The sequence below is a fragment of the Carassius auratus genome, chromosome 23 (assembly GCF_003368295.1).
Source record: "Carassius auratus strain Wakin chromosome 23, ASM336829v1, whole genome shotgun sequence".
Classification (NCBI taxonomy): domain Eukaryota; kingdom Metazoa; phylum Chordata; class Actinopteri; order Cypriniformes; family Cyprinidae; genus Carassius; species Carassius auratus.
In genome coordinates, this window is record NC_039265.1 from 7,636,184 (window position 1) to 7,663,380 (window position 27,197).

The 27,197-nt window shown below is 35.6% G+C and overlaps 1 protein-coding gene across 1 annotated transcript in view; it reads left to right on the forward strand.

Annotated features, from left to right (window-relative positions):
- LOC113041149 (neurotensin receptor type 1-like) overlaps positions 1 to 26,702 on the forward strand; it is a 28,416-nt gene extending 1,714 nt beyond the window's left edge. Inside the window, exons 2-4 of the mRNA XM_026199516.1 lie at positions 13,013 to 13,214; positions 21,453 to 21,537; positions 24,625 to 26,702. Coding sequence (XP_026055301.1) covers positions 13,013 to 13,214; positions 21,453 to 21,537; positions 24,625 to 24,874 — 537 coding nt within the window. The 3' untranslated portion in view covers positions 24,875 to 26,702. The remainder of the gene's footprint in view (positions 1 to 13,012; positions 13,215 to 21,452; positions 21,538 to 24,624) is intronic.
- The last annotated feature ends 495 nt before the right edge of the window (positions 26,703 to 27,197 follow it).

The following is a 27,197-nucleotide window of genomic DNA, read 5'->3' on the forward strand; positions in this document are numbered from 1 at the left end:
TATATGATAAAAACATACACTGTATGTACACACACAGCATAACACCCAGGCATTGCTTAAAATGCTGGTATGGATCATGTGTGCCATCCACCAGACAGTTCAAATCAAACGAGTGTGAGATAAAAAACAAAGTGTCCAAACAAGCAGTCCAACATTACACTGAATCCAAGTTGACCAGCTGTCAGCAAGTCCAGACCTGCTGATTCAAGCAGAATGGGTACAAGTGGAAAAGTAAATTGTCAAAACAAGGAATCTCTGCTGGATTGATGAAACAAACCATGATGACCTGAAGCTCCAGTGTGCAGATCTTTGCATTGCAACAGCCAGCCGAGTAGCAGGCCAGTAGATATACTAGTACTAGTACTATTGGAACAAACAAAACAGGCAAAAATATGGTTTTCGACACTACTTGTCCTAGTTAGATACATTTGTTGATTTAACCTAATGCTGTTGGGTTGATTCTACCATATTTAAAACATTGTGTAAAAGTGTATTGGGTTATTCTGAAACACAAGAGTAGCGGTTAAATGATTTAATATGCATTAGGCCCCTTTGATTATTTTGGAATTTAAATGAAATGCTGATGTCTCGATTAATCAAACAACACATTAGAATGGCAAGCAGCAGTGTCCTTATTGCTTCCGTTGTGAGCACTGATGGTCATGGAAGTCAAAATAAATAATTCATTCAAATGAATTTAACTATTGCTGTCTCTTGAAAATACAACTGCAAGTCAGGACCCATATCTGTTAGTTTGAGTAACAAATGTCTGGATTTGCTAAAAAAAATAAATAAATAAGGATTTGCTATCTTACAAAAATTGAAAGCACCTATAGTGCTCTAAAGTAAATCCTGATTGCCTGGAAATGGAGACATTATGCTTTGATTCTTGGGAAATTGTCCTTGCAGCCCTAAAACTTGCACCTGCCTTATTCTTTTCTATTACACCAGTGAATCTAATATAGATTGGAGCACATTCCATTTACAAGGACAGGTCTCCTGTTTGTAACCCTCAGCTCTCTAACTCTGTTAAAATAAATAAAAATAAAAACAACTGCTAGAAGCTGAAAGCACCTGTGGTGTTTTAGGCAATACAAATACATGAAAATTACACTTAATTCTATATGAAAGAACATTACAGCATGCATTACTTGAAATGAATGTAGATAACTGGAACTCATAGCACAGCGGACACAATCAGTGAGTCACAATCTGAATCAGACAGAGCACTGTGCATTACTGACATAGAGGGGACAAAACAAGAAAATCGAGAATATGGATGCACATTGAAAAAGAGGCAAAGATGCAGAAAATGTGGAGAAAATTGAGTTTGACAAATTCCACCAGTCACTGAGTGTGCGTTTCATCCTGAGAAATTCCAGTCAAAAGAATGATAGTTACAATATCGGCTGTTTGCTACAGGACAAACTATTTATCATGTTTCAATCTTGGCAAATTGGATACCACAGAAAACCCCAAGATGTCCTCTTTTATATACAGAAGGTTTCACAATATCTAGTTTTATGTATTGCTGTTGCAATATCTGAAATTCAAATGCCCTGTGGGACACAAAAAAACACATAAATGGTCTTTTATTGCTTTTGGAGATGTGGTATAACCTCACCACATAAGTGTAAACTGATATAAATATGTATGTTGCTGAAATGTTTGTGTTCAATAATGGTTTCTTGGATATGAGCAACTGTACAGATGCGCTTAACCTTTCACCCTCTTCTGTTTGTTGTTGTGATCTTTCTTATTGCGCAATTTGCACATGAAATTAATCTAGTGCACTTGAAATGGATACAAACATACAAATAATGTGAGGCTGACATATATATATATAGCAGCAGGCAGTGCTGTTGGCGAGGATAGGTGGCTGATAGCTGAGATTTGCCTGGCACTGTGTTCTGGCAGATGTTTAGCGCTCCTCTCACCACAAAGAGGGGGAGAGAAGAAGGGATGAGTTAAAGTTTTCAGCTTCTGACACTTCACTCCTTCATTTAACAGTACAACACCATTCACAAAGCACCGCTTTCTCAATTCAACACAATAGGAAACCTGCAAGAAATACAAAGACACAAAAAGATTTCACTGTTGAGTGAGCTCTGACAAAACATTTTGCTCAAGCAGATTTATTAGAAATGCATGCACTGTTTTGGGTGGTTTATGGGGACACAAATTTGTATAATGACATGGGTATAACAGAGGTATTACAATTTGTAGGTGGTTTATGCCAGTCTATTCAATTGCTTAAAAACATACTAAATGTTTTTATATATATATATATATATATATATATATATATATATATATATATATATATAATAATGCACAAAATTTAGGTTTAGGTTGAGGTTTGGTGTAGGGCAATAGAAACTAGAGTTTGTACAGTATAAAAACCATTTTGCCTATGGAGAGTCATAGAGTCATATACTACCAATACCAACATACCAGTAAATAGAATTATTTCTGAAGATATCAAAAAAATCTTGATTATACTAATTTTTAACCAAAAGTGTATATTTATTTATGGTTGTATAGTGGCATCTTGAAATATGAATTAAATGTTTTAATATAATAGTTTTTAAAATATTTACAGAATTTACATATTATTATATTATTTTGGTCTTTTGAGATAATTATATAGTTTTTCTATTGATAGCCCTTGTTTTTAACAGTAAAAAAAGTGTAATGTAATATTTTTTTTGAAAATATAATGTATATCTCCTTTCTTTGCAGTGCACATGTTGTATCTTTCAACATTTTTCCTTTTGACTGTTGCCTTTATTGCTATTTTTCTATTATTTAATTACATTGTTTCCATGTTTGTAATATAGTTTTTTTTTAAGACACATTCTAATGCAATATCTTGACTAAAATCATATCAAAACTAGCCTAGACAGCCCACCCCCCAAAAAAATATGTTTGCTCCTAAGTGTGACCGGAAATAAATGTAAGATGACACATGTCAGTGAGCACAGGAATCAGCAAAGATAGAGATGACGTCTGTTTGTGTCCGTCCACAGTGAGCTAAGAGTGCACAGTGTACTGACGGGTATATCTGCTGCTTCTGAGAGAGATTACGTTTAAGGCTGGGATGGAGAGTTGCATATTTATATGCTAAATATTTTCATGGTAAAAAAAAAAAAACTTAAACATAAACAAGAGCATTAAAAAACACACACACACACACACAAACAACACCACACACTTTGCAAATTACTGTTGCTCTTATTTGCTAATCATTATTGTTTTTGGTATTGTACTGTATGTAGATCTCATTGATTTTCTCTACCTGACACTTCATTCATGAAGCTTTAATTACATGTTGTGAAGCATCTGTGTCCCTCATATAAATCTGCCAGAGATATTTGCTGTTTGTAACAAGCAGTGGTCAGCCAGGAAAACAGAGCCAGACAGCTGAGCTTCCTGCGTTCTTGAGAGGAGTGTGTTTGGTGCAAATGAAAGTGACACAATACAGACTTTCTGTGAAACTCTAAGATGTCATTTACTTACTTTTTGAGTTTATTCTCAGTTGCCTTGAGTGGCAAGATATGCTGCTGCTTTTGTCCAGGATCCTGTTCGAGGTGTGAATTACACAGTCAAAGTGCTTCAAAGCAATCACAGGTGCACTCTTTACTCCAGACACCTTCACAGACATCAGGGCAGCAGATACTGATAGACAGAGAGATGTCTGACAGATAAAAGAAACCTCAGCCAAGAGTTCATCAAAGAGAGGAGGAGAGACAAAACTGAGGCCAAAGAAAGAGCGGAAGGACAACTTTCAACATGATACTTCTCAGTCAGTAAATAAGAAAGAAAGAGACAGGTTTTGCAAATGTTTTTAAATATTTTTATTTTTACCTTACATCATGGGCGATGCTAGCCTTGGATGATTTTAGTAAAGCTCTGACTAATTTATCAGCCTCATCAATTTTGTCATAAATCATGCAGAGCTACTGATCTGTAAATCAGATATATTGTGGAAAGCAACATTTTGACTGTTTAGATAATAAAATCTGGTAAAAATTGTTAACTGTGCCACAAAGTGAAGCTCGTTTAAATTATGGCACAACATTTAGTTTCGCTCAGCACTGAAGAAATTAGGAAGAAAATGTTGACCTTGGTCCATCCAGACGCAGCACCTTAAGAAATGTTTTGAAATGGATTTTGGATAATGCCATTTTTGAGGCCATTTTTTTGTCCCCATACCCTAGGGTGAACTACACGCACACACACACACACACACACACAGAGCTATACCTTAAAAAATGGCTTTAGATGTTTGAGCATCTGAGGCATTTCTATTAGTTAATATGCAATAGCCTTCATGGTCTGAATGACAGCAGCAGCAAAAGTAATTTCTGAGGATTTTGATGCAGTATTACAAAGAAACATTTTTCCTTTGAAGCAATGCAGTGTTTAATCTACACTTTCTGACACAGTAGACCTACCTTTTCAAAGAGTGCATAGTGGCACCTTAAAGGTACATATTAATGCATAAAAAGAACAAAAGTGTATCTTTTTGAAAAGGTTCCGGCCAGTGAAAGATGTTGGAGAGACTTTTTCCTTGTAATTTACAATAACTCCATTTTATTTTAATACAGACACACTGGCTTTATTGTGTTTCTCTCTATGTATTTAAGAAATAAAGAAGATTAAGATTATGAGACTAAAAATACATAGGAGACAAAAGAGTACAAATAAACCATAAACCAGTAACCATAGAAACAACACTTATCCACCTTCAGCTTCAACACACACAATGGGCATGTGCTGCTATTTGAAGGGAAGAAATATAAATTAATACTGCTTATAACCCTTAAGAGCTATACTTGCAGGTTGTGGCTACACACCACAGCCCAGGATTTAGCTAATTACCTCATTAGAGCCTCTAAGGGTCATTAATTGGTTAAATTACACTGCACAGTTCTCAAATTGAACAAATGAACAAGGCACAAAAAGCTCATTTGAATAACTCCAACCTATTGCAGTGCTACAACTGTGTTTTATTAACACGCATGGCTGTGCCTGTTGCTCCATTAGTTTGTTTATCGTCTGTTTCATAAGAACATCTCTTTTGTTGTATTCCTATTATCTGTGGGTTTCTCTTTTTGATGTAGTTGCCTGGTGGGATCAGTGGCTTTACTGAGTGAGGCAACTTAGAAATCTATTGATGATAACAAAAAAAAAAAATAATAATAATACTAATAAAATGAACAGGCATCAAATCTGATTAACACATCAAAATGCACTTGCCCCAGCTTTAAAGGTTCAGTGCTAAGTAAAAAGGGAATTTAATTATGAGTTCTGCTCAGGTGGTCTGATATTGAACAGAAACAACAACAAAAATAAATAAATAAATAAATTTGAACTGTGAAATTAGCATTTAACAAACAGGGGAGATAAACATCCCAGAAAAACACAGTGAATGCATACATTAACTAACTAATTGTAATGTTGTGGATGATGTTTGACATGCACTCTAACAAGCTAATGCTCAAATCATGTATATTAATTTCTAGCTATTGTGCTTTCACATTCATTGAAATGAATCAGTAAATTTAACTTGCTTTATAAAATGAGTTCTGTTCAAATACAAGATACTGATAACCACCATCATAATACAGGCAATAAACATTTCAAAATTAAACAGAGCACAGTGTTGCCCAATAATAAATCACCCTCAGGATGTCAATATTAAATAATGCAATACAAATTAAAATAATACAGTATAAATATAACTTTAAATATCCCATTGTTCATGACTGATTTAAACAAACCAACAAAAAAAAAGTAGAACAAGACAAACAACATTATTATTTATATTAAATGTAATCAGATTTGATGTGTCACATGGATCTTTGGAAACACCTTTTACAATGCAGCCACATAAAGGGAATAAGAAGGGAAAGGGAAAAAAACAAGAACAGATTACCATGGCACAAGAAAACAGAGAACAAAACACTCATATAACAACTGTCCAATAGGCTGCGTCCGAAACCACCTACTTCTGTACTCTATAGTAGTAAAAAAGCAGTAGATGAGCGAATAAGTATGTCAGAATCCTTAGTATTCATAAAAGAGTAGGTGAGAATCACCTGGGTTACATACTAATTATTTCACAATTTGCACATGCGTCTACTTAAAGGTACAATTTGTAAGATATTTGCTGTAAAATATCCAAAAACCACTAGGTTAGTGTTATATATTTTGTCCAGCTGATTACTTACAATATCTCTAATGTTTTCAACTATTTGTAAATCATGAGAAAATTCCCATTCTAAACAGTGACACGAGGCAGTGCAGTCAGCTGTCAATGACGTTAGTTACCCTTTGTTACCGCCTTTACTGACGTAGAAAGTGTGGGTACACATGACACATGACAAAAGTGTCGTGGACTAATGCAGAAGTACTGTCTAGCATCCAGCAAACCACTAGCTTGCTTCAAGCATTTCCCTATTTACTTATTCTTGCACGTTTTATGGTTAATTGTATTACTTATTTATGGAAAATAATTACTGTTCAAACTTCAACTAGAAAGAGATGCCGATCTCGCCATCTATCGTTTTACTCGATAGGTGAGTTATTTTGATTCGTATTTTTACAAAAAATGTATACTATTATAACGATCAACAAGATTAGCATTTTGGGGCATACACGCCAAACGCGGAGCATCGCGTCTCTAGACCTGCACGAAGATGCCTCTGATCCATAGTCTGATCGCATCTTTGCATTGACTTTGCATGTAATCTGCTCGCGCAAATCGTTGAACTCGCGTTTGAAAATTATGACATCAAACACAACATTTATAAAATGTAGTTCCTTTTCAGGAACTCGAGCAGCGTTGAGCACTTTGGGGAATGTCCCTGACGAGACCGACTCTGAATATCGTGTGCAATCTGTCCAACGGAAGGGCGTGATGTCACGGGCGGGGTGACGTAGTGACCAGGAAACTATAAATGCATGTGCCGCGCAGCTGGCTTCAGCTTCGCGTCTTTCAGAAAGTGCTCTGTGTGTGCATGTCAAAAGTCTGTCCTGTTGGTCCTATTTATTGTTGTCTGTCTCTAAAGCATTAAAAAGATCGCTAGAACAGCTCAATATGCCAAAAGTGAAAGCAAAGACCAAACATGTGAGGGGCGATTCCAAGCCATGTTATAGATTGTGTTCCTCCCTGCTCTCGCTACATCACGGGTGGGGATACACACAGTTTGTGCGTGGCTTGCCTGGGATCGAAGCACGGCTCTCAAGGGGGACGACTGTCCGCATTGTGAACGATTGCCAATGCAGACCCTACGTTCCCGGAGGGCTCTCTTCGAGGAGGTAGTCTTCACCAGCGTTCCCCGCGGTGCTGGCCCCGCTTCTGCCGAGGCAGAACGGCTGCTGCACTCGTGGGGTTCGCAGGTGGATCTGTCAGAGGGAATGGAGATGGGCCAGTCCTTATCTCCTTCCTCATCTGCCAGATCCGGCGCCCAAACCCTGGGTTCGGAAGCACGCTCGTCGATTTCTTCCCCCCAGGGTGAGGGATCAGCTCTCCACCTCTCTTCCTCCAAGGAGGTCAATGTGGAGACTGTTACTGGGGATTCGCCACCCCTGTCGCCCCAATATGAAGAGCTTTTGGAGGTGGTTACTCGTGCGGTTGAAAGATTAAAAACAAAAAACAAGCCAGCTGAATGGCACATGCATTTATAGCTTCCTGATCGCTGACATCACGCCCTTCACCCCGCCCGTGACATCACGCCCTTCCGTTGGACAGATTGCACACGATATTCAGAGTCGGTCTCGTCAGGGACGTTCCCCAAAACGCTTGACGCAGCGTCTTCAAGGAACCAGGGTTACATTCGTAACCTTGAGACGTTTTGAGTTAACTTGAATCTTGCCTGGATGTTACAGGGATAGATGAGCACACACCACTGCTTATTTGGTAGAGAGCGGCTAGTGAAGCCCTCTTCACCAGAAAGCGAAATAAAAAATTCAAAAGGTAAAACCTCAAACAAAAATTTTAAGTAAGATCATTTTATTACTTCTAATACAGAAATCAAATGACATTATGCTATTAAAATGACTACTTTTGTATTTTGTTTGTGCATTTTTTGTAGGATCTGAACTGTCCACAGACCAGTGTTAGCACTGAGGATGGAGAGCCAGCAGTATTCTGGAAATTGTACATTGCCATGGATGAGGCCAGAAATGGTTCTTCTATGACATTGCTGTGCCCTCTTTTGGCACCTTTATTTTTAAGAGTATACTATAAAAGTAAATGTATTGTCTTGAATATAATGGTATGCATTAAAATTGGTTTAATTTTAGTTAAATAACTACTAACAATACAAATATGTCTAAAGCATTTATTAAACTAACTTAATGATAATTCCAACATTTACTAACAAGTAACAAGTACTAGTACAAGTACTAACAGTGAACAGTTGTTTTTTCATTAAAGGGGGGGTGAAATGCTCGTTTTCACTCAATATCCTGTTAATCTTGAGAACCTATAGAGTAGTACTGCATCCTTCATAACTCCAAAAAGTCTTTAGTTTTATTATATTCATAAGAGAAAGATAGTCTGTACCGATTTTTCCCAGAAAAACATGACCGGCTGGAGGCGTGACGTGTGGGCGGAGCTAAAGAATCACGAGCGCCGGTATGCTTTTGCGTTGAAAGCATTTGGAAGCTGTGACTTTACGGTGAGGAAAAAAACATCCAAAACAAACCATGGCTAACAGACAGATTCAGCCGTTTATTTATGATCCAGAATCAGATCCCGAGGCTGAAACTGAACGAGAGCAGCAGCAGCAACGAGATATTTGAAGCAGTTTTACTCACCGCCTGCGGTTCCAACACACGATCGTGACCCTTTTTCGTTGGGATTGCATCATCCTTAAGAAATAAACAATGTGCAAATCCGGCGTCAAACTGGGCCTTGTTTGTAAAACAAGCATCTTCGAAATGCAGGGGAACAAACACAAACACTTGCACAACTCCGTTGATGCTCTGTAAAAATAAACTCCATCCACTGGTCCCTTAATGCTGTTTCTCTTTTGGTAATCTGTGCAGGGTTGTCTTGCCCTGGCAACCAAAAACACACTCCTTTTGTGACATTTCGCGACGCTCTCGCTCTGATCAGTGAATGTCTGTGCACAGCCTCCCTCTGCTCTGCTATACGGGAACGCGTGCTCTTCCGGGAGAAGTGCCTCAGGACCCATATAAGGAAATTCCGCTCCATCTAACGTCACACAGAGCCATACTCGAAAAAAACTTTCTGAAACTTGTGGCAAACCGGAATGAGTATTTTTGGAACAGAAATACTCCTTCAAACGTACAACTTAATTTTTGAAACTTTGTCCATGTTTAGCATGGGAATCCAACTCTTTAACAGTGTAAAAAACTCAGTATGCATGAAATAGCATTTCACCCCCCCTTTAACTAACATGAACAAATATTAATTAATACTGTAACATGTTTATTGTTCAGATGTAAATGAATCAATTAAATTAGTAAATTAGTAGAAAGATGACATAATTGTACTTACTTTTCAAATAAGCCTAAATGATTAAATTATTTGGATAAGGTGTGTTTAATTTGGGTTATATCTAAATTGTGCAGGGCTGTGGCCCTCCAGGAACTGAGTCTGACACCCTTGTAATACAGTATTTTACAGAGCTGTAATATCTGCTCTTTCAAAACAATCCCAGGCACAGTTTTTTGGAGCCATCACACCCTTATCACTGACTGTCTCAAGCCTGAACAACAGAGTTCCGTAGACTGAGTGGTGTCACTTCCTGTCAGAAGGCCAGGAGAGAAGAGCATGGAGACTGTATGCATGTCAGGAATGTTTGTAAACAGATGAAAATTGCTGTGCTATTACTCAGAAAAGGAGCATAGCATGAGGAAAACTGCTGAGATTTCATAGGCCTTTTAACAAAGAGGTAAAAAAAAACAAAAAACAGATGCTGTAAACCTGGGTTGCACTGATGGAAATCATAGCAATACTCTGGTAGCTGACTATGAGTTATGAAACCTATGACTGGGACAATATGACTGATTTGCACCTCAACTCTCAATTTGTTTGATAAATGTAGTTTAATGCCATAACATCTGCTACTGTACATTGTCTTTTGAGAACTGGCTTGGAAAGAACCGACCTAAATTAAAAATTCGACCATTTTGTCACGCCTGTTTAATGCTTCCCTTATTTGCCATAATCTGTTTGAATTTTCTTCATTTTGGTGCTTTTCATATTCCATTAATAATGCATCATTTGCAAATCATTAAATCCATTTCATTTGTTTTCATGAAATTACTTATTTTTATTTTTTTTCTATTGACCTACAGTCCTAATTATATTTTTATTTGTTATTATAAAGCACTAATGTCTGGAACACGAAGACAGAGCCATGATAATACTTGTATTGCAGCTTCAGTGTCCAGACTAAATAAAAACAGAGTGAACATTAAGTCAAGGTTTGGCTAATCCATGCAGGACTCCGGCCCTCGACAAGCAAACACTTGAGTGGAATTTGATTTGCCACATGATTTGTTTGCTTATTCGAGTGTGCACGTGCACTGTTGCCTAACTGAGCATACCTGCTGGAAAGCTTTGATGGAGAAATTATATAGAAATGTCATTTTCCTGAACATTCTTTGACAAACATTCATAGACAGCCACAGTGCAGACCTTCTCCAGTCACCAATGAGGGAACATTCTAATAAAACTTAAACATGACTCACAAACAAGCATAATATTCTTCTCTGCTCATATAGGTGCATTTGCATAATGCATAAATAAATCATGTATAAATATAAGGTCCGGGTTTTCCATTATACCAACACTATCATTCAAAACAACATGAATTGTCTCAAAACACAAAAGTCCATTTAATAAGGTGGCTGAACTCTTTTAAACTACCTCTGTGGTTCCCGTGGAGATGGGCTCTTTGCAGCTTGAATGCAAGTAAAAAAAATAAAAATAATAAAAATAACGGTGCATGCAATCACACACAAAACATTCCTGTGTTGCCAGGGCAATCAAACAAGAATAAAAGCACAAAGTTTTGTGTTTGTCTTCTTGCCATGGCTGAATAATAGATTGACTAGTAGACTTTTGACAGTTCCTTTACTTTTTAAAGTAATCTCTGCCATATTTATATACATTGGATTATGGCTGGTCAGGCTTTTGCATTTCACTGAACTCAGTTAAAAAGTCCCTAAAGAAATCACATTTGTTTGTCAGTACTTCCATGGCTTCATTAAATATGGCAACCAACTCTCTTAATTTTGCTTGTATTTGTGTGTCTTCATAAACACAGAGAGAATTCCTCCCTGCATTCTCATTTTTGCTCAATGTGAGAACTGATTTAACAAACACAATTAGTGAGAGAGCCTGCATTTATGTAATACTTGATTAATTATCCAATTAATTTTCTTGAAACCATTAGAACATAAACTAGCACAAAGTGTTAAAACATAAATTAAAAATGGTTACATAAAACATTAGGATACAGCACATAAATATTTAGCTTTTTGCTAAATCATTTTCAGAAAACAACATAATTAAAACTGTCAGGCACATTGATTGGCAGCTATAACACACTGACTGCTGTAAAACATCTGCACCAGGATTTACTTTATATTTAATGATTTATACACACATGATTTTTTTTAATACTGAGAATTCAAACATACTATTTTATTTTTATTTTTATTTTTTTGTTGTGCTGCCAATTATATATTATACCTGTATCATATGCTTTATACCTGTAAACCACTACACCATTCCTGAGATTAATTGCACCAGTATGCCGCAAAGCAAAGCTCACTTTGAAGGGACCTATTACAATTAGAAGCAAGTTTGTACTTGGTTAGGCAGATATGCACAAAAACAAAAATACAATATGATATTCTGTTCCCATGTAATCCAACATTATCTTAGCACCAAAATCATTTTACTGGCGAAATCGTGAGGCAATGACTTTTTAAAATTTGCTTTTGAGTCCTGTTTGGTTTTAATTAGTAGCCCTGGCCCAACCTTGCAGTAACAAGCAAAAAAGAACACTTTCTTCTAGAACATGTTCAGTTCTAACATTTCTGACCTTTCTCATTAAAGACTTTAAATATTCCCATCCTCTCTCCCTTCAGTAGGTTTTTAATGTGTTTAAAAAAAAATGTTTTCCTGCAGATCCCTTTTATGTTTCTCAGTCTGGAAGGAACAGTGCTGGGCTCTTTAACTCCAGTCATCTGCTGAACACCGATTTAACATGACTGCATAAACCAACACCATGCTCTTCTAAATTAGGGCTAAGGTGTATTTCAATAGTCTTGGCAAAATCTTGGCAAAAAATAAAATGGTTTTCATGCGGTGGAGATTCCAGAAAGCATGAGATTAATTTGCTTTGGCAAAAGCAAAACAATGAAATTGGACAAAAGATCAGCTGGTGAAAAATGAATGACGGATATAGGAAGTGCAGTTCAAGAAAACCCACAACTTGCAGTAATAATTACTGTGTGTGTGTGTGTGTGTGTGTGTGTGTGTGTGTGTGTGTGTGTGTGTGTGTGTGTGTGTGTGTGTGTGTGTGTGTGTGTGTGTGTGTGTGTGTGTGTGCGTGTGTGTACATATGGGGTAGTTTAGAAATGGATATTCTTTTCCAGGTCGGAGAATAATAAAAATGATAATGACTACGTGTAAATACATAACTGATAACAAAAGAAAAAAAAAACATAATACTTGACATACTCTGGAAATGCATGAAATTATAAAATATAGTCTATACATTGAAAGCAATAAATAAACACAGTGTTGCTTTGGAAAAAGTGTTTGTCAATTGCATGCATGTTAATGTTTTCATAAACACATAATTCATCAGTTTAATTCAAATTTATTCCAACTGACTTCCTGCCTTTATCATACACACCCTTGCAGGTCCTGCCAACTGGAGATAGCATTGTGTCGGTCCAAAAAAAAAGTCTTAATTCCCTTTTCCCTCTTTTTCCTTGTTCTCTTTTCCTCAAGGTGAATGCCTTCCTGTCCTTTGTGGTTCCCATGGCAGTGATCTCAGCATTAAATGGTGTTATAGCCAGCCAGTTGCTGCGCATGTTTCGGGAGTCTGCTCAGGACAATCGCATCTGTATCATCGGAGGCAACGCTACCATGCTCAGTGTTGCTGTTGAACCCAACCGTGCCCAATCAATGCGCCATGGAGTCATGGTGCTGCGTGAGTACCTTTATTCTTTTTTAAGTATACAGTATAAAAAAATTGTATTAATATAAAATGTATGCATACAATCCGTAGTATACAAGAGTAAAAAAAATATGTATTAAATAAGAACACGTTTGTAGTGGTTAATTTCTAGTGATATAATCAACCTTTTTAAGTAGTCAACAAAGTACCTTATGCTACCATTAATATTTGTATTCATTAAGGATACATTAAATTGAACAAAAGCAACAGTAAAGACATTTTTACGAAAATAAAAATACTTTTACAAAATATTTATATTCCAAATAAATACTGTTCTTTTTAACTTTAATTCTTTAAAGATTTCTGAAAGATGCACAAATTATGTCTGTTTTAATGATGATAATAGTAAAAAAAAAAAAATTCTGAGCAGTAAATCAGCATATTGGAATAATTTCTGAAGTATCATGTGACACCGAAAAAATAAATTTAACATCACAGAAATAGATTACTTTTTGAAATATATTCTAAAAGAAGGTTTCAAATCATTATATTATTTCACTGTATTTTGATACAAATAAATGCAGTCTTGTTTAAATATCTCATTCTATCAAAAACATTTGAAAAATCTTACCAACACCAAATGTTTGAACAGTAGTGTATATCTTAGATTTGTACAACATCTTAAAATCTAATTGGCTGAGCTTCATTCCAATACAAACCAATGACTTTATTGCACAGTGTGGCAGCAAAATATCCCGCTATTACCATAGTACTGTGACAGCATGGACTAGTTAATGTTAAAGTTGTTGTTTAATGCAGTATGTATTGCCCCAGGTGGCTCTTTGCCTCCACATAGTGCATTAAAATGATTTAATGCACACCTAGCTGTGCATTATCCTTGTTTTTGCACATTCCAGACAGACAATATTGATGTTTATATGAGCTACAGCCTCAATTTACCTCTATCATTGAGGAGCTATCGAAACCTTTAACAGACACTTGCCCTCCTATTCCATTCTGTAGGAGAATGTGTGTGTGTGTGTGTGTGTGTGTCCTTATTATCATGATAAGTGTTGTGCAGTGTCCCACTGAGTGTATTGATCAACAAACAGAAAGCTAATAAGGAGCCTGGTCATCTCTTTTAACCAAATACAAATATCTCTATATATGAATAAACTCTTCACAGTGGAACAGTGAAAAGCATTTCATTTATAAAATACAGGACAAGGCTGTCACGTGTGTTTATCACAAAAGACACCTATTAAAAAGCTAATATCTGCACAGGCTCTCTGTACTGCCTTACTTGCTTCCACAAACATCTCTATTTTATCTTCCTACTTCTTTTCTTTCATTTTACTTGCAAATGAAAACTGAATATTGTATGTGCAATGAAATTGATGTTTACTCCCCACAGCACTTTCTAAGGTTTCATACCGTTGCTTGGATTTAGAAAATGTTTTGTGCTGGTGAGAGACTTGACGGACAGGAGCTAAAAATATGTGCCTTAGCTGTTCAGTTTAACTTCATTCAGAATGCCGTTTAATTCACTTTGGACATAATAATAAACAGGAAGAGCATAATTTTTTCCATTAGAGATGCAGTTGAGATATGTACTCTAGGGAAGACTCTAGAGCTAATCTGTTTTGCTAGCTGACTGCAGCGTCCATTAAGGGTCAGTGAACTGATCTAAGACTGCTACACTGACTGCTCTCACATCAGCTTTCAGCACCATGGGGGAGACAATTATTTTCAAGACTTACTGTTCATTTAATTTACTGCATCATACAAGAGGGTTTGATGCAAATGTATGGCACAATTGCTTTAAGAGCACAAAGAGTAACTTGTATCATTTAGTAAACTAAGGGAATCATATGACACGAAATGCATGATTTCATGAAAAAAAAAGCATTTCGTACATCACTTTCTTCCTTCATGAAAAAAAAAACAGTAATATAATATTAATGAAATAATATTCCAGTTTTAAAAGTGCACTTTGTAATAATGTCAAATCTAGAGTTTTAAAGCACATTCTAAATCATTGTTTTAATAATATGTTGTGGCACTATGCTTTAAGGACGTTGACTAACATACAGTACATACTAAAGAATGTATACTTGAATTTTAACTGTAGTGTGTTATTTAAAAATACAATTAAATATAATATTTTTTTTATTTACTAAACTGATGCTTCATCATAACAAATATATTGATAAATATGACATTTAAGTTTATGTATAATTTTGTTTTTCATAAATGGCTGTCAGTACATATTTTAAAGATAATTGAAGAAATTCTGAAAACAGAATGTCTTCACGCCCAAAGCTGATGCAATCTGATGGGACTCGGGCAGAAATCATGTTCATGGATGAGTTAATGATTAATTGATGTTGTAGAATGAAGCAGGTGAGACAAGGAAGCTGAACGAGCGCAACACACGGCACAAAAGCAGCGGAGTTTTTATTATGCAACAGTCGAGCGCTTCTGCTCCTTCCGGTCGTGTGTATGTGCAAAAAATAGCAGCGCAGTTTTATCATACTAGATACATTTGATAGTTCTGTTATAAAGCTACTTTGTGCGATCATCACCGGTCTATTAAAACACACAACATTTTATGACGTCATTGGCAGGAAACACAATGGCACTATAAAACAGGGTCCGTGTCACTAGTTAAAATTGCTTATTTTGTTGGATTTAAACATTCTTCAAAACATTTGGGATAACGTAAGTACACAAGTCAAAATATATAACATTGTTCTTCTATTTCTTAATCAAAAAATCGTACATATTGTGCTTTTAAAATAGATATTATGCATGGAGTTAAAAAAATTGAAAATGCTTAAAAAAAATGAAAAAGTGGATTTCAAGTGAATAGTTATTGTTCCCACTAAAACAACAACAACAACAAAAAATTAAATGCTTCTCATTTCTACGTGTGATTATATCAGTTTTAAAATCCTGCCTGTGGTGAGAAGTATTATTGCATGTAAGCGTTTGTTTTCCCAACTGAAATGCATGTTCTCTCACACTTGACCTGACTTCAGTACATTGTTTCCACATCCCATAGGCTGTCTACTTCTCTTCTTACTGTGTCCAATAATGCAGTGTCTGAAAGATCCAGCAGAGTTTGCTAAGAATCAAGCAATCCGCCCCTAAACTCTTCATCTGTCAGCGTGACAGCGTGAGTGGGTGAAGTGATCCATAGTTGATGTAAGAGCCTGCAAATTGCTATCTGAAAGACTCTAATTGAGGCAAATCTGCAGAGGACACTTTCTTGTGCCCAGCAGGTTCGTACAGGGTCAGGGCGTGTTGGTTTTGCTTTTATCCATTTTTCTAAATCTATCTAATGTCATCTCCACTCACTTCTACTTCATCTGAATTTGAATTTATATGGAGTGCTGTTAAAAATCTGAATCAGAATTACCCACTTTCATTCTTGAACTGGATCCAAAGCAGGCACTTACAGAAGTTCAAAGCCATAAATCTGCATTAAAGCTCTAGTGATGTACTGTATTCAGAGTTCTATAATGAACGAGAACAAATCTTTTAATATTTATAAATCTTATACAATCAGAATTATACTATATAAGTAACAGTATATTTTAAGGACCAGTTCTCATTATTAACTAACATTTTTTAGCATTCATATTGGCTGGTAATTAGTATTTATAAAGCACAAATTAATGCCCTATTCTCCATAACAATATTCTAGATCCCTTAACCCAACTCCATACCTAAACTGAAAAAACTATACATTAATAAATATTAATAAGCAGCAAAGAAATAATTTGAGGCAAAATTATAGTTAATTTTTAGTTAATAGTTAGAATGTGGCTAGACTGAAGTGTGACTTTGTTTTGCAAATAAAATAAAACAAGTACAAAATTCAATTAAATAAAAATCTGAAATATTTATTTTGCATTTCAAAATAAATAGGTTTAGACTGAAGTACTAAACTTGCTAAAGCTAAACATTTAAGAAAAATAAATTAAAACTACACTGTTTTATAAAAAACTGATAAAATGGACAAAAGTAAAATAAAATTCAAAATAAAAATTCAAAATACTAGTAAATACTAATATCATCTAAATAAATAAAAAATAACACAATGCTCAGTTAAATGTGGATAAAATGGGAGGAAATTTTCAAGAAATATTTAAATTAAATTATAAATAATTTCAACGGAATAATTTAAAGGAATTTTTATATAGAATATTGAATATTACAGACATATCTGCTGATAAAATATTTAAACAAATATTTATTGAAATTGCAACTTATGTTTTAACTTTGCATGTTGTGATGACCTGGGTATTTTTCTTTAGTAATATTTAATATTTAGTCAAATCAAGTCACCTTAATTTATACAGCGCTTTAAACAAATACATTGTGTCAAAGCAACTGAACAACATTAATTAGAAAAACAGTCAGTCAATAATGCAAAATGACAGTAAAAGGCAGTTCATCATTGATCATATTGTTGTAGATGAAGTGACATAACTTCAAGGACCACATTGTAAAGAGAGCATAATCATGCTGGTTTGCATTACACGACATCAGGAGGATCAGGCCCTTACAAACAGAGTATGCTGCACAAATTCTTGTCCAGGCCCCTGTCATTTCTAGGCTGGACTATTGCAATGCTCTTCTGGTTGAGCTTCCATCATGCACAATCAAACCTCGACAAATGATTCAGAATGCAGCGGCACGACTGGTCTTCCATGAGCCCAAAAGGGTCCACTTCACTCCTCTATTTATCTCCCTGCACTGGCTACCTGTTGCGGCTCGCATCAATTCAAGACATTAATGTCTGTGTATAGAACAGCCACAGGCTCAGCACCCTCCTTCCTGCTCACTCTTACGAATCTACATCCTCTCCAGAAGCCTGAGATCTGTAAGTAAGCGATGCCTCGTGGTAACATCACAGAGAGGCATTTTAGCGTAGCTTTTTAGTGACCGCATTTAAGAAAAGAAGTTCCTTAAAGATGATATCTGGCTGCATGACAGCATTTAGGAGAGACAAATCCAAACAGCAGAAAGACTTAATGACTTATGACATTTGTAGAGAGAGTGAAAGAGAGAGGAAGATCTATTCTCATTGGTTTGCAATGTGATTCTGTGCTCATCTTGACCCTGTGCAAGACCTGTAACAGGAAACGTCACTCTGTCTGAGAACAGGAAGCAACACCTCTGCTCCTTTTCAGATACTAATAATTGCTTCCCACAAGATATTACACACCATTTTGTTGTTTCTCTCACAAATTTGCCTCACACAAGCTCCATGAATAATTCAAGTAGCATTTGGTTAATGAGTCTTAATCTGACCCCACCCCCAACTAAAAGAATGAAAGTGGCAAAATTTAATGGACAAAATTCTCAATAGCACTGCCTAATTACCATATTCATAAACCTAAAATAACAGAGCTAATTAGGTCTTATCAAAGCACAGCACCAGCCATGATTTTTATCATGTGTGACTGCATTTATGTAACTAATGATTTCAAATGAAATCAATACAGACTGGTACAAAAACATGAGCTGGACAAGTTATTTTTTTGTTTCAGGCAGCTTCTGATACACATTGAAAATACCGCATTATTGTGTAGACAGCGTGTGTTTGTAAGCTGTACACATTTATTTGTGTCGACAGTGCTGTCTGCGGCAGTCAGTGTTTTGCTGCTGTGAAAAGGGCATAATCCTCTTCTGTGTGATCTGTCACTGATATGTATTTATGTTTCTTTATAAATCCAAAGCTATTGGGAGGAGTGGGATCAGCCAGGCTTTGTGAACAAATAAAGTCTGACTGCCTTTTGAAAAACACACACACACACACACACACACACATCACATGCATGTAGCCAAATGCCTTTCATTTCAAAGTTAACCAGACAAATGTGTATTCATGATTGAATTTATAGAATTCATCCATGCTGTGGGCCAAGATCGTCATGACATATTAACTTTCAGATAGTGACTCGCACGTTTACTGCTCCTTTAGTGATAAGATAAGGAGACAGACAGGTGGAATGAGGAGAAAATTAAATTCATCAAAGAAAAAAAGATCGTTTATAATGGTGGTGAAGGATTCGAATTAACCGCAGAGAAAGAGTTACAGTCAAATTGCCTAAAGCAGTCAGCCATTTTACGGCAGTGTGCTTAAATGATTTACAAAAATGTTATGTAAGAATATGAACTTTTTTACTTTGATCATGTGAGAGGCAGAGACTTGTGCGGCTCTCGTAATTATTTTACTGTTCTATATTTTTATGCGTCTCAATAATGATCAAAAGAAAGGAAAAGCTTTGACTGTATTTGTAATGTATTTGCTAGTGGTGGAAACCCCTGATAACTGGGACAGATTGCCATTTTCAAAAGAAACACACTGAGGCCAATATTTATCTGTCTCCAGCTTCCTTCTCTTGGGCTTTATCTTTTAATTGCTTCTAGTCTCGAATAAAGAAAAAAAAATTCAATTTGGGTAATCAGAAGGACCCTGGGCTAGATTTAATCAATCAAGAAAAGTAGACCAAAACAGAAGGACTGTTGCTCATGTAATTTACAAAAGTGGAGTTTATATGAGTCAGCATTTCTGCTAGAGGAATCCCTCCATAAATCTCATTCTTTCATAGACAAGCGCACACAATTATACACACAAAGTCATTTAAATCTCCATCTGTGTGACAAATAAGTACTAGTTTGATCCAGAAAAAATTGAAAGCCTACGGTTTTAACAGTTCTCTGTTTTGGCGCTGAGAAATAAACAAACGGAGCTCTATTGTTTGGTTGTAATGAATAAATGTAAAATAATCTGCTAAGCTTATATTCTTAGTTCCAGTAAATACTGTAACAAATTATTAACTATTTTACTGCACAAAAGATCACATAACAGAATACTGAATTATTTTGCACTAGGTAAAAGTATCTGCTGCCACCGTAACTTGCATTAACAATTAGTTTGTCCTAAACAGTCCTCTCTCAGATGTAGCATCAGAAAATGTGATTCATTCTTGTGAATCAGTTTGTTCAGAAGATCAACAGACAGGTTAAAATCCCCAATAAAAATTCCTGTACTATGTTTTTGACTATGTTTAGATTTTTCATCAGATTTACTGCAGTTTGCCTATTTAAAATTAGTTTCACGGTAGCTTCCCCAACACTGAAAAATGTCAATGCTTAATTGTACCAAAGGGACAAATAAAACAAAAAAGGTCAAAAATCTGTATATAAATGAATAACTAAAATAAAACAATTAATGTATTAACATTTTACATATAATGATAAATCAAATATTAAATATTAAAAAATATTACATTACATTGTAATATATTATGTAAAAAAAAAAAACAGGCTAAAAACCTATTTGCATTAATTATCTTTTTATTGGGGGTTTTCAAAAAAAAAAGTACAAAAAAAAGTTGACTATAATGATAACTAAATGCTCCTTAACATTTTTGAACAAACAACATATTGAATATGAATTAAACGTTTACTAGATGAGAGACAGTATTCTAGCACACGCTAACATTTAATAGTAATTTTTTTTTTACAATAAATAGATCAAGACCAAGGAGGGCATTCATTCGTAGAATATGTTAACATTAATTTTCATATCGATGCATGGCACAGATCCATTCCAGGCATACACGATTTGTAATCTTCTATATTTGCATTATTCATGAAACACAAGCAAAATAAATTGCTATGTAAAGCCATCTGTGTTTTAAATTATGATATTCAACTGTCTGACAATGTGACAATTTGAATACAATTGTTTGTTCATACAGTTTGTATTCTGCTACATGAATAAGGATTATAATGTTGAAGCTAATTAGTTGAAACTAAAAACAAATTGATATGGACATAAAGTGTGAGGAAACAGAATCAGGAAGCAAATGTGTGTTATGGCACTATATCAGAGATCAATAGGTCTGTGCCTCTAGACAAGAGCCTCATACAAAGATACAACAGAGATTAGTGAGTCAATCCATGCTTGACTCGGATAAGACCTGGAGCGGAGGATAAATTGAAATGGGATCGGTAAAGTATGAGACAGATCAGAGAAAAATAAATGGCTCATGTAAAATTGGCGGATACCAATCCATTTCTGTCAGGAAATAAAGAGTCATCTGTTTCTACCAAATGTGATTACATGCTGAAACCATCAGCAGGGCTCTTGAAAACTGTTCATTTACACCGATTATTGCACAAAGGTGGAAATGCTGCTTATTATGACTATGTTTTACCTATTTTTTTATTTTATTTTATTCTCCACAGGTGCCGTGGTCATTGCTTTTGTGGTGTGCTGGCTGCCATATCATGCTCGAAGACTAATGTACTGCTATGTCACTGAATGGACAACGTAAGTTTTGATTCAAAGACAATCACCACACAATACAATAAAACTTGAACGCATTCTCTTAAATCTTCAAATTGCATTCTCTTTTTGGACAGTATGCACAAATGCTGATCTTATAGATGCACAAGCGTAACTCCAATTCCCGTCCAATATCAAATTCATCTGTTTTTAGAGACAAAGTTGCTGAAGTCCAAGAGCTTCTTATAAATAGCATACAAAGTAGCTTATAAAAAACATATAAAGTAAAAAAGAAAAAAAGTATAGCTTTTAGCTAGCTCACTGCAGACTATAGCTCACATACAGTATCAATGCTTTGTTCTGGGAAGCACGTACCAACAGCAGTGCATAAACAGTAAATCACAATGCATCTGGTGGTGGTAGGGATTTCTGGGAGTTTTCTTCAATGATTTAGGGCCTGATCGATAAATCTGTGCCTTATGCTCCTACACGCAGCTTATCATTTATACAGAGCAGTACTTCATACATGGTGCAAACCAATCCGAACAGCTTGTACATGTGATTTTTATCAGTGGCTCACTGAATGCAGATTTATGCTGCGGTGAGCTTCCTCAAGCATATGCTGATAAATGATGGGACTCTTTTATGATTCAGTACACAAAACAACTGATTAGATGTCAAATATCCAGAAAAACATGGCATTTGAACCCTTGCTGAAAAATGCATAAGTTACGATTATAATTAAATCTAGATTTAGAAATATGAATGGTGCTTGCCTATTCAAAACTAGTTAAGATTAGAAAGCTCAGGCTCCTTTCTATGTTATTCTAAAGGGCTTTAGAATATAATTATATTGGGGGGTTTTTCTGGAGTTTTGTCACACACAAGGTGAAAAAACTTTTCATTTCAAAAAGTAATACCCCTCTGCTAAGGAAATCATGCAATTTAGTTATCAAACCAAAGATTTAAGGTAACTTGTAGGGCAAAATTTAATACTGTCGGGGTGTTTGTTCATAATCATGTCACATGATTTGACTGATATTTACATAGAAAGGGCGACAGCGCACCGCATTAAAAGAAATTATAATTCATGCTTTCATGATTCAATTCAAAATCGAAACTAAAATAAAATCATCTTTGAGAGCAGGGGAGGGGGGCTGTTGTTTTGGGGGCCCTACGCAGCTGGCATATTTTGAGTATAGCAAGGGATCGGCTCTGAATACGAGCCTCCTACTGTCAGTTTATTTTATTTATTTAAGGTCTTCTCATTTATATGAAAGGAGACTCAGGACATCTGAGTCTTGCACGCATACATTTCATTATTACAAACTAAACTGCTACAGAATCAATCTGGTTGCTGTATAATATTCTCAATCTCATATACAACCAGTCAGCCACTAAATGTATTCATCATTCATAAAAATCACATCAAAGGGAGAGATCTCTATGTCAGATTTATGATTCTTTCACATGCAGGGCTCATCATCAGTGTTGCCTTAGGGAAATCAAAAGCTTCAGCCTGATGACCAACTACTCATATTTTAAAATACATTGCATATGAATTATTATACTCATTGTTTATACTTTAAAGATCTTCAAGCTGAAAGAATAGTCTTCAGATTTTAAATACTTTCAAGAAGTGTCTGAAATTATGATAAAAGCATATTACATTTTAAATAAAATACATGTGTAAAATGCATATATGGAGAGCTAAAGGGCAGACATCAGTCTCATAAGTCATCAGAGCCAAACTCGTTTTGCTGATGATTTAGTCCATTTGTCTCCTAAGCTGGTGGCTGTCTGATGGGGGTTTTTTTCTCTCGCTCTCTCTCTCTGCTGGGTTTCAGAAATATAGCTAGTTCTTTTTATTAGCAGATGAATGGGAAGATATTAATGTCATTAAGGTTAGGCATTGATGCTGGCTTAGATGACATGGCCACAGACATGTTATAAAATACCTGATGTATATTGCACACAAAAATTGTAAGCGCTTTTGGAAACATCAAGCCCTAATATAATTGGCTGGCGTACTGATTATTATTAGCTCCAAGGGAGGGTTGACAGTTTTGTTTACAAGGTCCCAGGCTGCTACAATGAGCACAATCAAGGAAGAACTAGATTGTTTTTAAGGATTGTGAGCTGATGGAGATTCATTTTGGTTCTGTCTTCGGTGGATCTGCTACATATAGTAATCCTGATGTGATCAAATATCACAGGGATAATGGATTATGAATATGACGTCTGCCCAATGTAGTCAAAACCCAATTTCCTTTTTTGTGTGCGATGACGAGACATGAACCCAAGGGATATAAGATTGTTCATGAGATTGCACTGAGGCAGGTCAAACGCAACCTTCATTTGAAGCATTTCACATGAATATTACTCTCAGACACACACAATCAAATCACTATGCAAAATCTTATTTTCTTTCTCTCTCTCAGCTGCTCCTGGGAAAAAAAATAAGCTCTTTCAGCAAAACAACAGATTTACAATAATTACATGCAGCACATCAAAGTCATCACAAACAAGCATATTTCAGTTTGCATATAAATAACATTTGATGTGTATATACTACAAACATTTGGTGTTAAGAGTAAGGTTTTTTTATGTTTTAGAAAGTCACTTATGCTCACAAAGGATGATTTTACTTGATAGTAATTTGAAATATTTTTAATTTAATAATTATTTTAAGGGGAAAAACACCATGTATTTGAATAGGAAATCTTTTCTCAAATTGTAAATGTCTTTACTGTAACTTTTCATCAATGTTATACATCCATAGATAGATAGCTAGATAGATAGCTAGATAGATAGATAGATAGATAGATAGATAGATAGATAGATAGATAGATAGATAGATAGATAGATAGATAGATAGATAGATAGATAGATAGATAGATAGATAGGTTGCTATAAATATGAACTGATGCTTTCAGACTTAAAAAACAAAAACAAAACATAATTTAACATTTTTGGGTAACCCTTTACTTTAACATTGCTTTAAAATAATGTATTGATTTGGTAACACATTTTATTCACACAATTCTGATCCTGGTTCCGATTAAAACAGCTACCAATAAAAATATTTTATATACTTGCTGCACCAACAAACTGTATTTTTCTCTTCCACAGAGCTCTCTTCGATTTCTATCACTACTTCTACATGATCACCAATGTGCTCTTTTATGTCAGCTCGGCCATCAACCCCATCCTCTACAACCTCGTCTCGGCCAATTACCGGCAAATATTTTTTTCCACGCTTCGCTACATAATCCTGCCATGCCGCCATAAGAAACAGAAGCGCGTTCTCACCAGACACTCAATCAGCATCTGCAGCAACCAGACCTTCTCCACCAGTGTCATCAAAGAAACCATTTACTGAACGCTGTCAAGATTCAGCCAATCCATTCCTCTATTTCACTCAGCCAAGGAGAGACCGCTGAAGCGAAGAATGTTTTCATACTGAGTTATTATTACAAGAATTAATAATATCCATGCTACTGAATCACCATATTGAGCTTTTAAACAGTGCAGAACTGGCACCAGAGACGCATACAATGTTTATATGAGGAAATGTAGCACAAAATACACACAAAAAAACAAAGAACTATGTGCAGAACCAGTGTAAATACAAAAAAGCTAATGTATATCCAGATGTATTCATTGTTTCTCATTCAGAGTATAAAATGTATATCTATGTTGTGCAGCTAAAAGAGTGAAAATAGAAAATATATATATATATATATATATATATTATGAAGGGAACATACTGCAGACAGTCGTTGTTGTGTACACAGAGTCTTTATATCCAGCTTATGTAATTTACTAACTGTGAACACAAGGACATTTTGAATTTTATTTCATTCACTGACACACAACAGGGGCTTTCAAAGAGGAGGCTGCTGCATAGTCAAAGAAGTGACTTTTGCTCGCAACACACAAAGACATTGTCACCATTCCAGTGCCTTAGCAACAGTCTATGTGCTAAAAGGCAGCACTCTCATGTGCAACTGGAGAAGAATGCAGGGTGACGAAATAGAAATGATTCTCTCATTCGAAGGTAGCTTCATTTGTACACTGCCTTGTTCTGCAATTTGCAGAGAGGAGAGAGTCTTCAGATTGAAATGATAGAATATCCAACAGGCTCATTGTAAAAATGTAAACGTAAACCAAGTAAAAAAGATTGTATAATAGGTATACAGTAAACCATTAAGGTTTTACATTATTGCATTCAAAACATAATACAGCATAAACCTTTCAGCACCACTCACCAGAACATTTCATTTCTATCGCTTTCCAAATTCAGGTTCAGTGTCAGCATTACTCAGCGGGCATTTCACTTTCAACATGCCACAAATGTGCAAATAAGCAATTTTGCATAAATGTTGCCACAGGCATGATTTTCCCGTGAGCATTGGTTGAGAATATTTGTTGCTGAAGGAAAACGGAAACGCAGCATAAAATGTTCGGCTCATCTCTTATAAACTCTGTTCAAAGACTTGTGGACCCTGTTGAGATGAGCTTTATATCAAACACAAGTCAGAGGGAACAATTTAGAGAGAGATGAATGGACTAGAAGAGTATATAGAGGGTCTGTGACAATGATAATAATGATGGATGATAATGGATAATGGAATATGATAATACTAAAGAAAGTTCAAGACAGCTGCTTTTTTCTTGTGCCTTAGAGGTGAGGAGGAGTAAGCTCTCTAGTTCATGTTGCTGTATCAATAACAGATTTTGTATTAAATCATGTTTATACAAAATTACAGTAAAAAAGGGTAGAAAGTTTGTTTAATGTTCCAAAAACTGTCCTAACTTGACATTGACCATTGAAAAGTGAAAGTATTCTAAAACAAAGTAGTTATCAAGATAAAGTAAGTAATATTCATCTGGTCATGTGAATGAAACATGACTGCCACATGATTTGACCACTTCCAATTAAAATAAAGCTTTTGTTAGGCTCCTGATATGACTGGATTTTTATGTATATACAGTATGGACCACATTTTAGTGCCGTCTTGAAATCCATCCACATGAACCATCATGAGTAAACTCTAGAGAGCTTGGTGGATATTCACAGCAGGGAGGAAGCTGAGCACTTGAGCGAGTTTCAGACCAGTGTGTTGAAATATACAGAATGGAAAAAGTGTGGGTTTGATGGCCAGGGCTATAATGGTACAACCAGCAACGTAAAAAGAAAAAAAAAATGAGAAAGTGAACGGTATGAGAGACCACCTGCTGAGGCTGTAAAGAAAACAAGACCAACACAGTTAGAAAGGGTCAAATGTTTGTTTGATGGCTCTCTGGGGTGAGAGAGAGCCACGTGGACTCCACAAACTCATTTTGTTAGGATGATCTGCATCATCGTCACTATGACTTTTTTATTGTTGTTGCCTTCAACTCAATTCCTTTCCTATGTAAGCCTGGAGTAAGGCTACACTATAACTTATTTTTATGGCGCTTTCATGCCTTTAGACTGTGCCTCCATGCTAATAGTGTCATAAATCACATAAACGAATTCAAAACTCATCTGAATTGATGTTGAATAAATCAATATAATGTACAACTCACAGTTGATGTTAACTGGTGTAAAAAATAAATATGTTAGTGTTGCAATAAATACTGGATTTAGTAGTATGTGTTGGTGTTGATATGTCTTGTAGTTATTTCCTTAATTAAGACTGAAATTCTGATTATGTTGT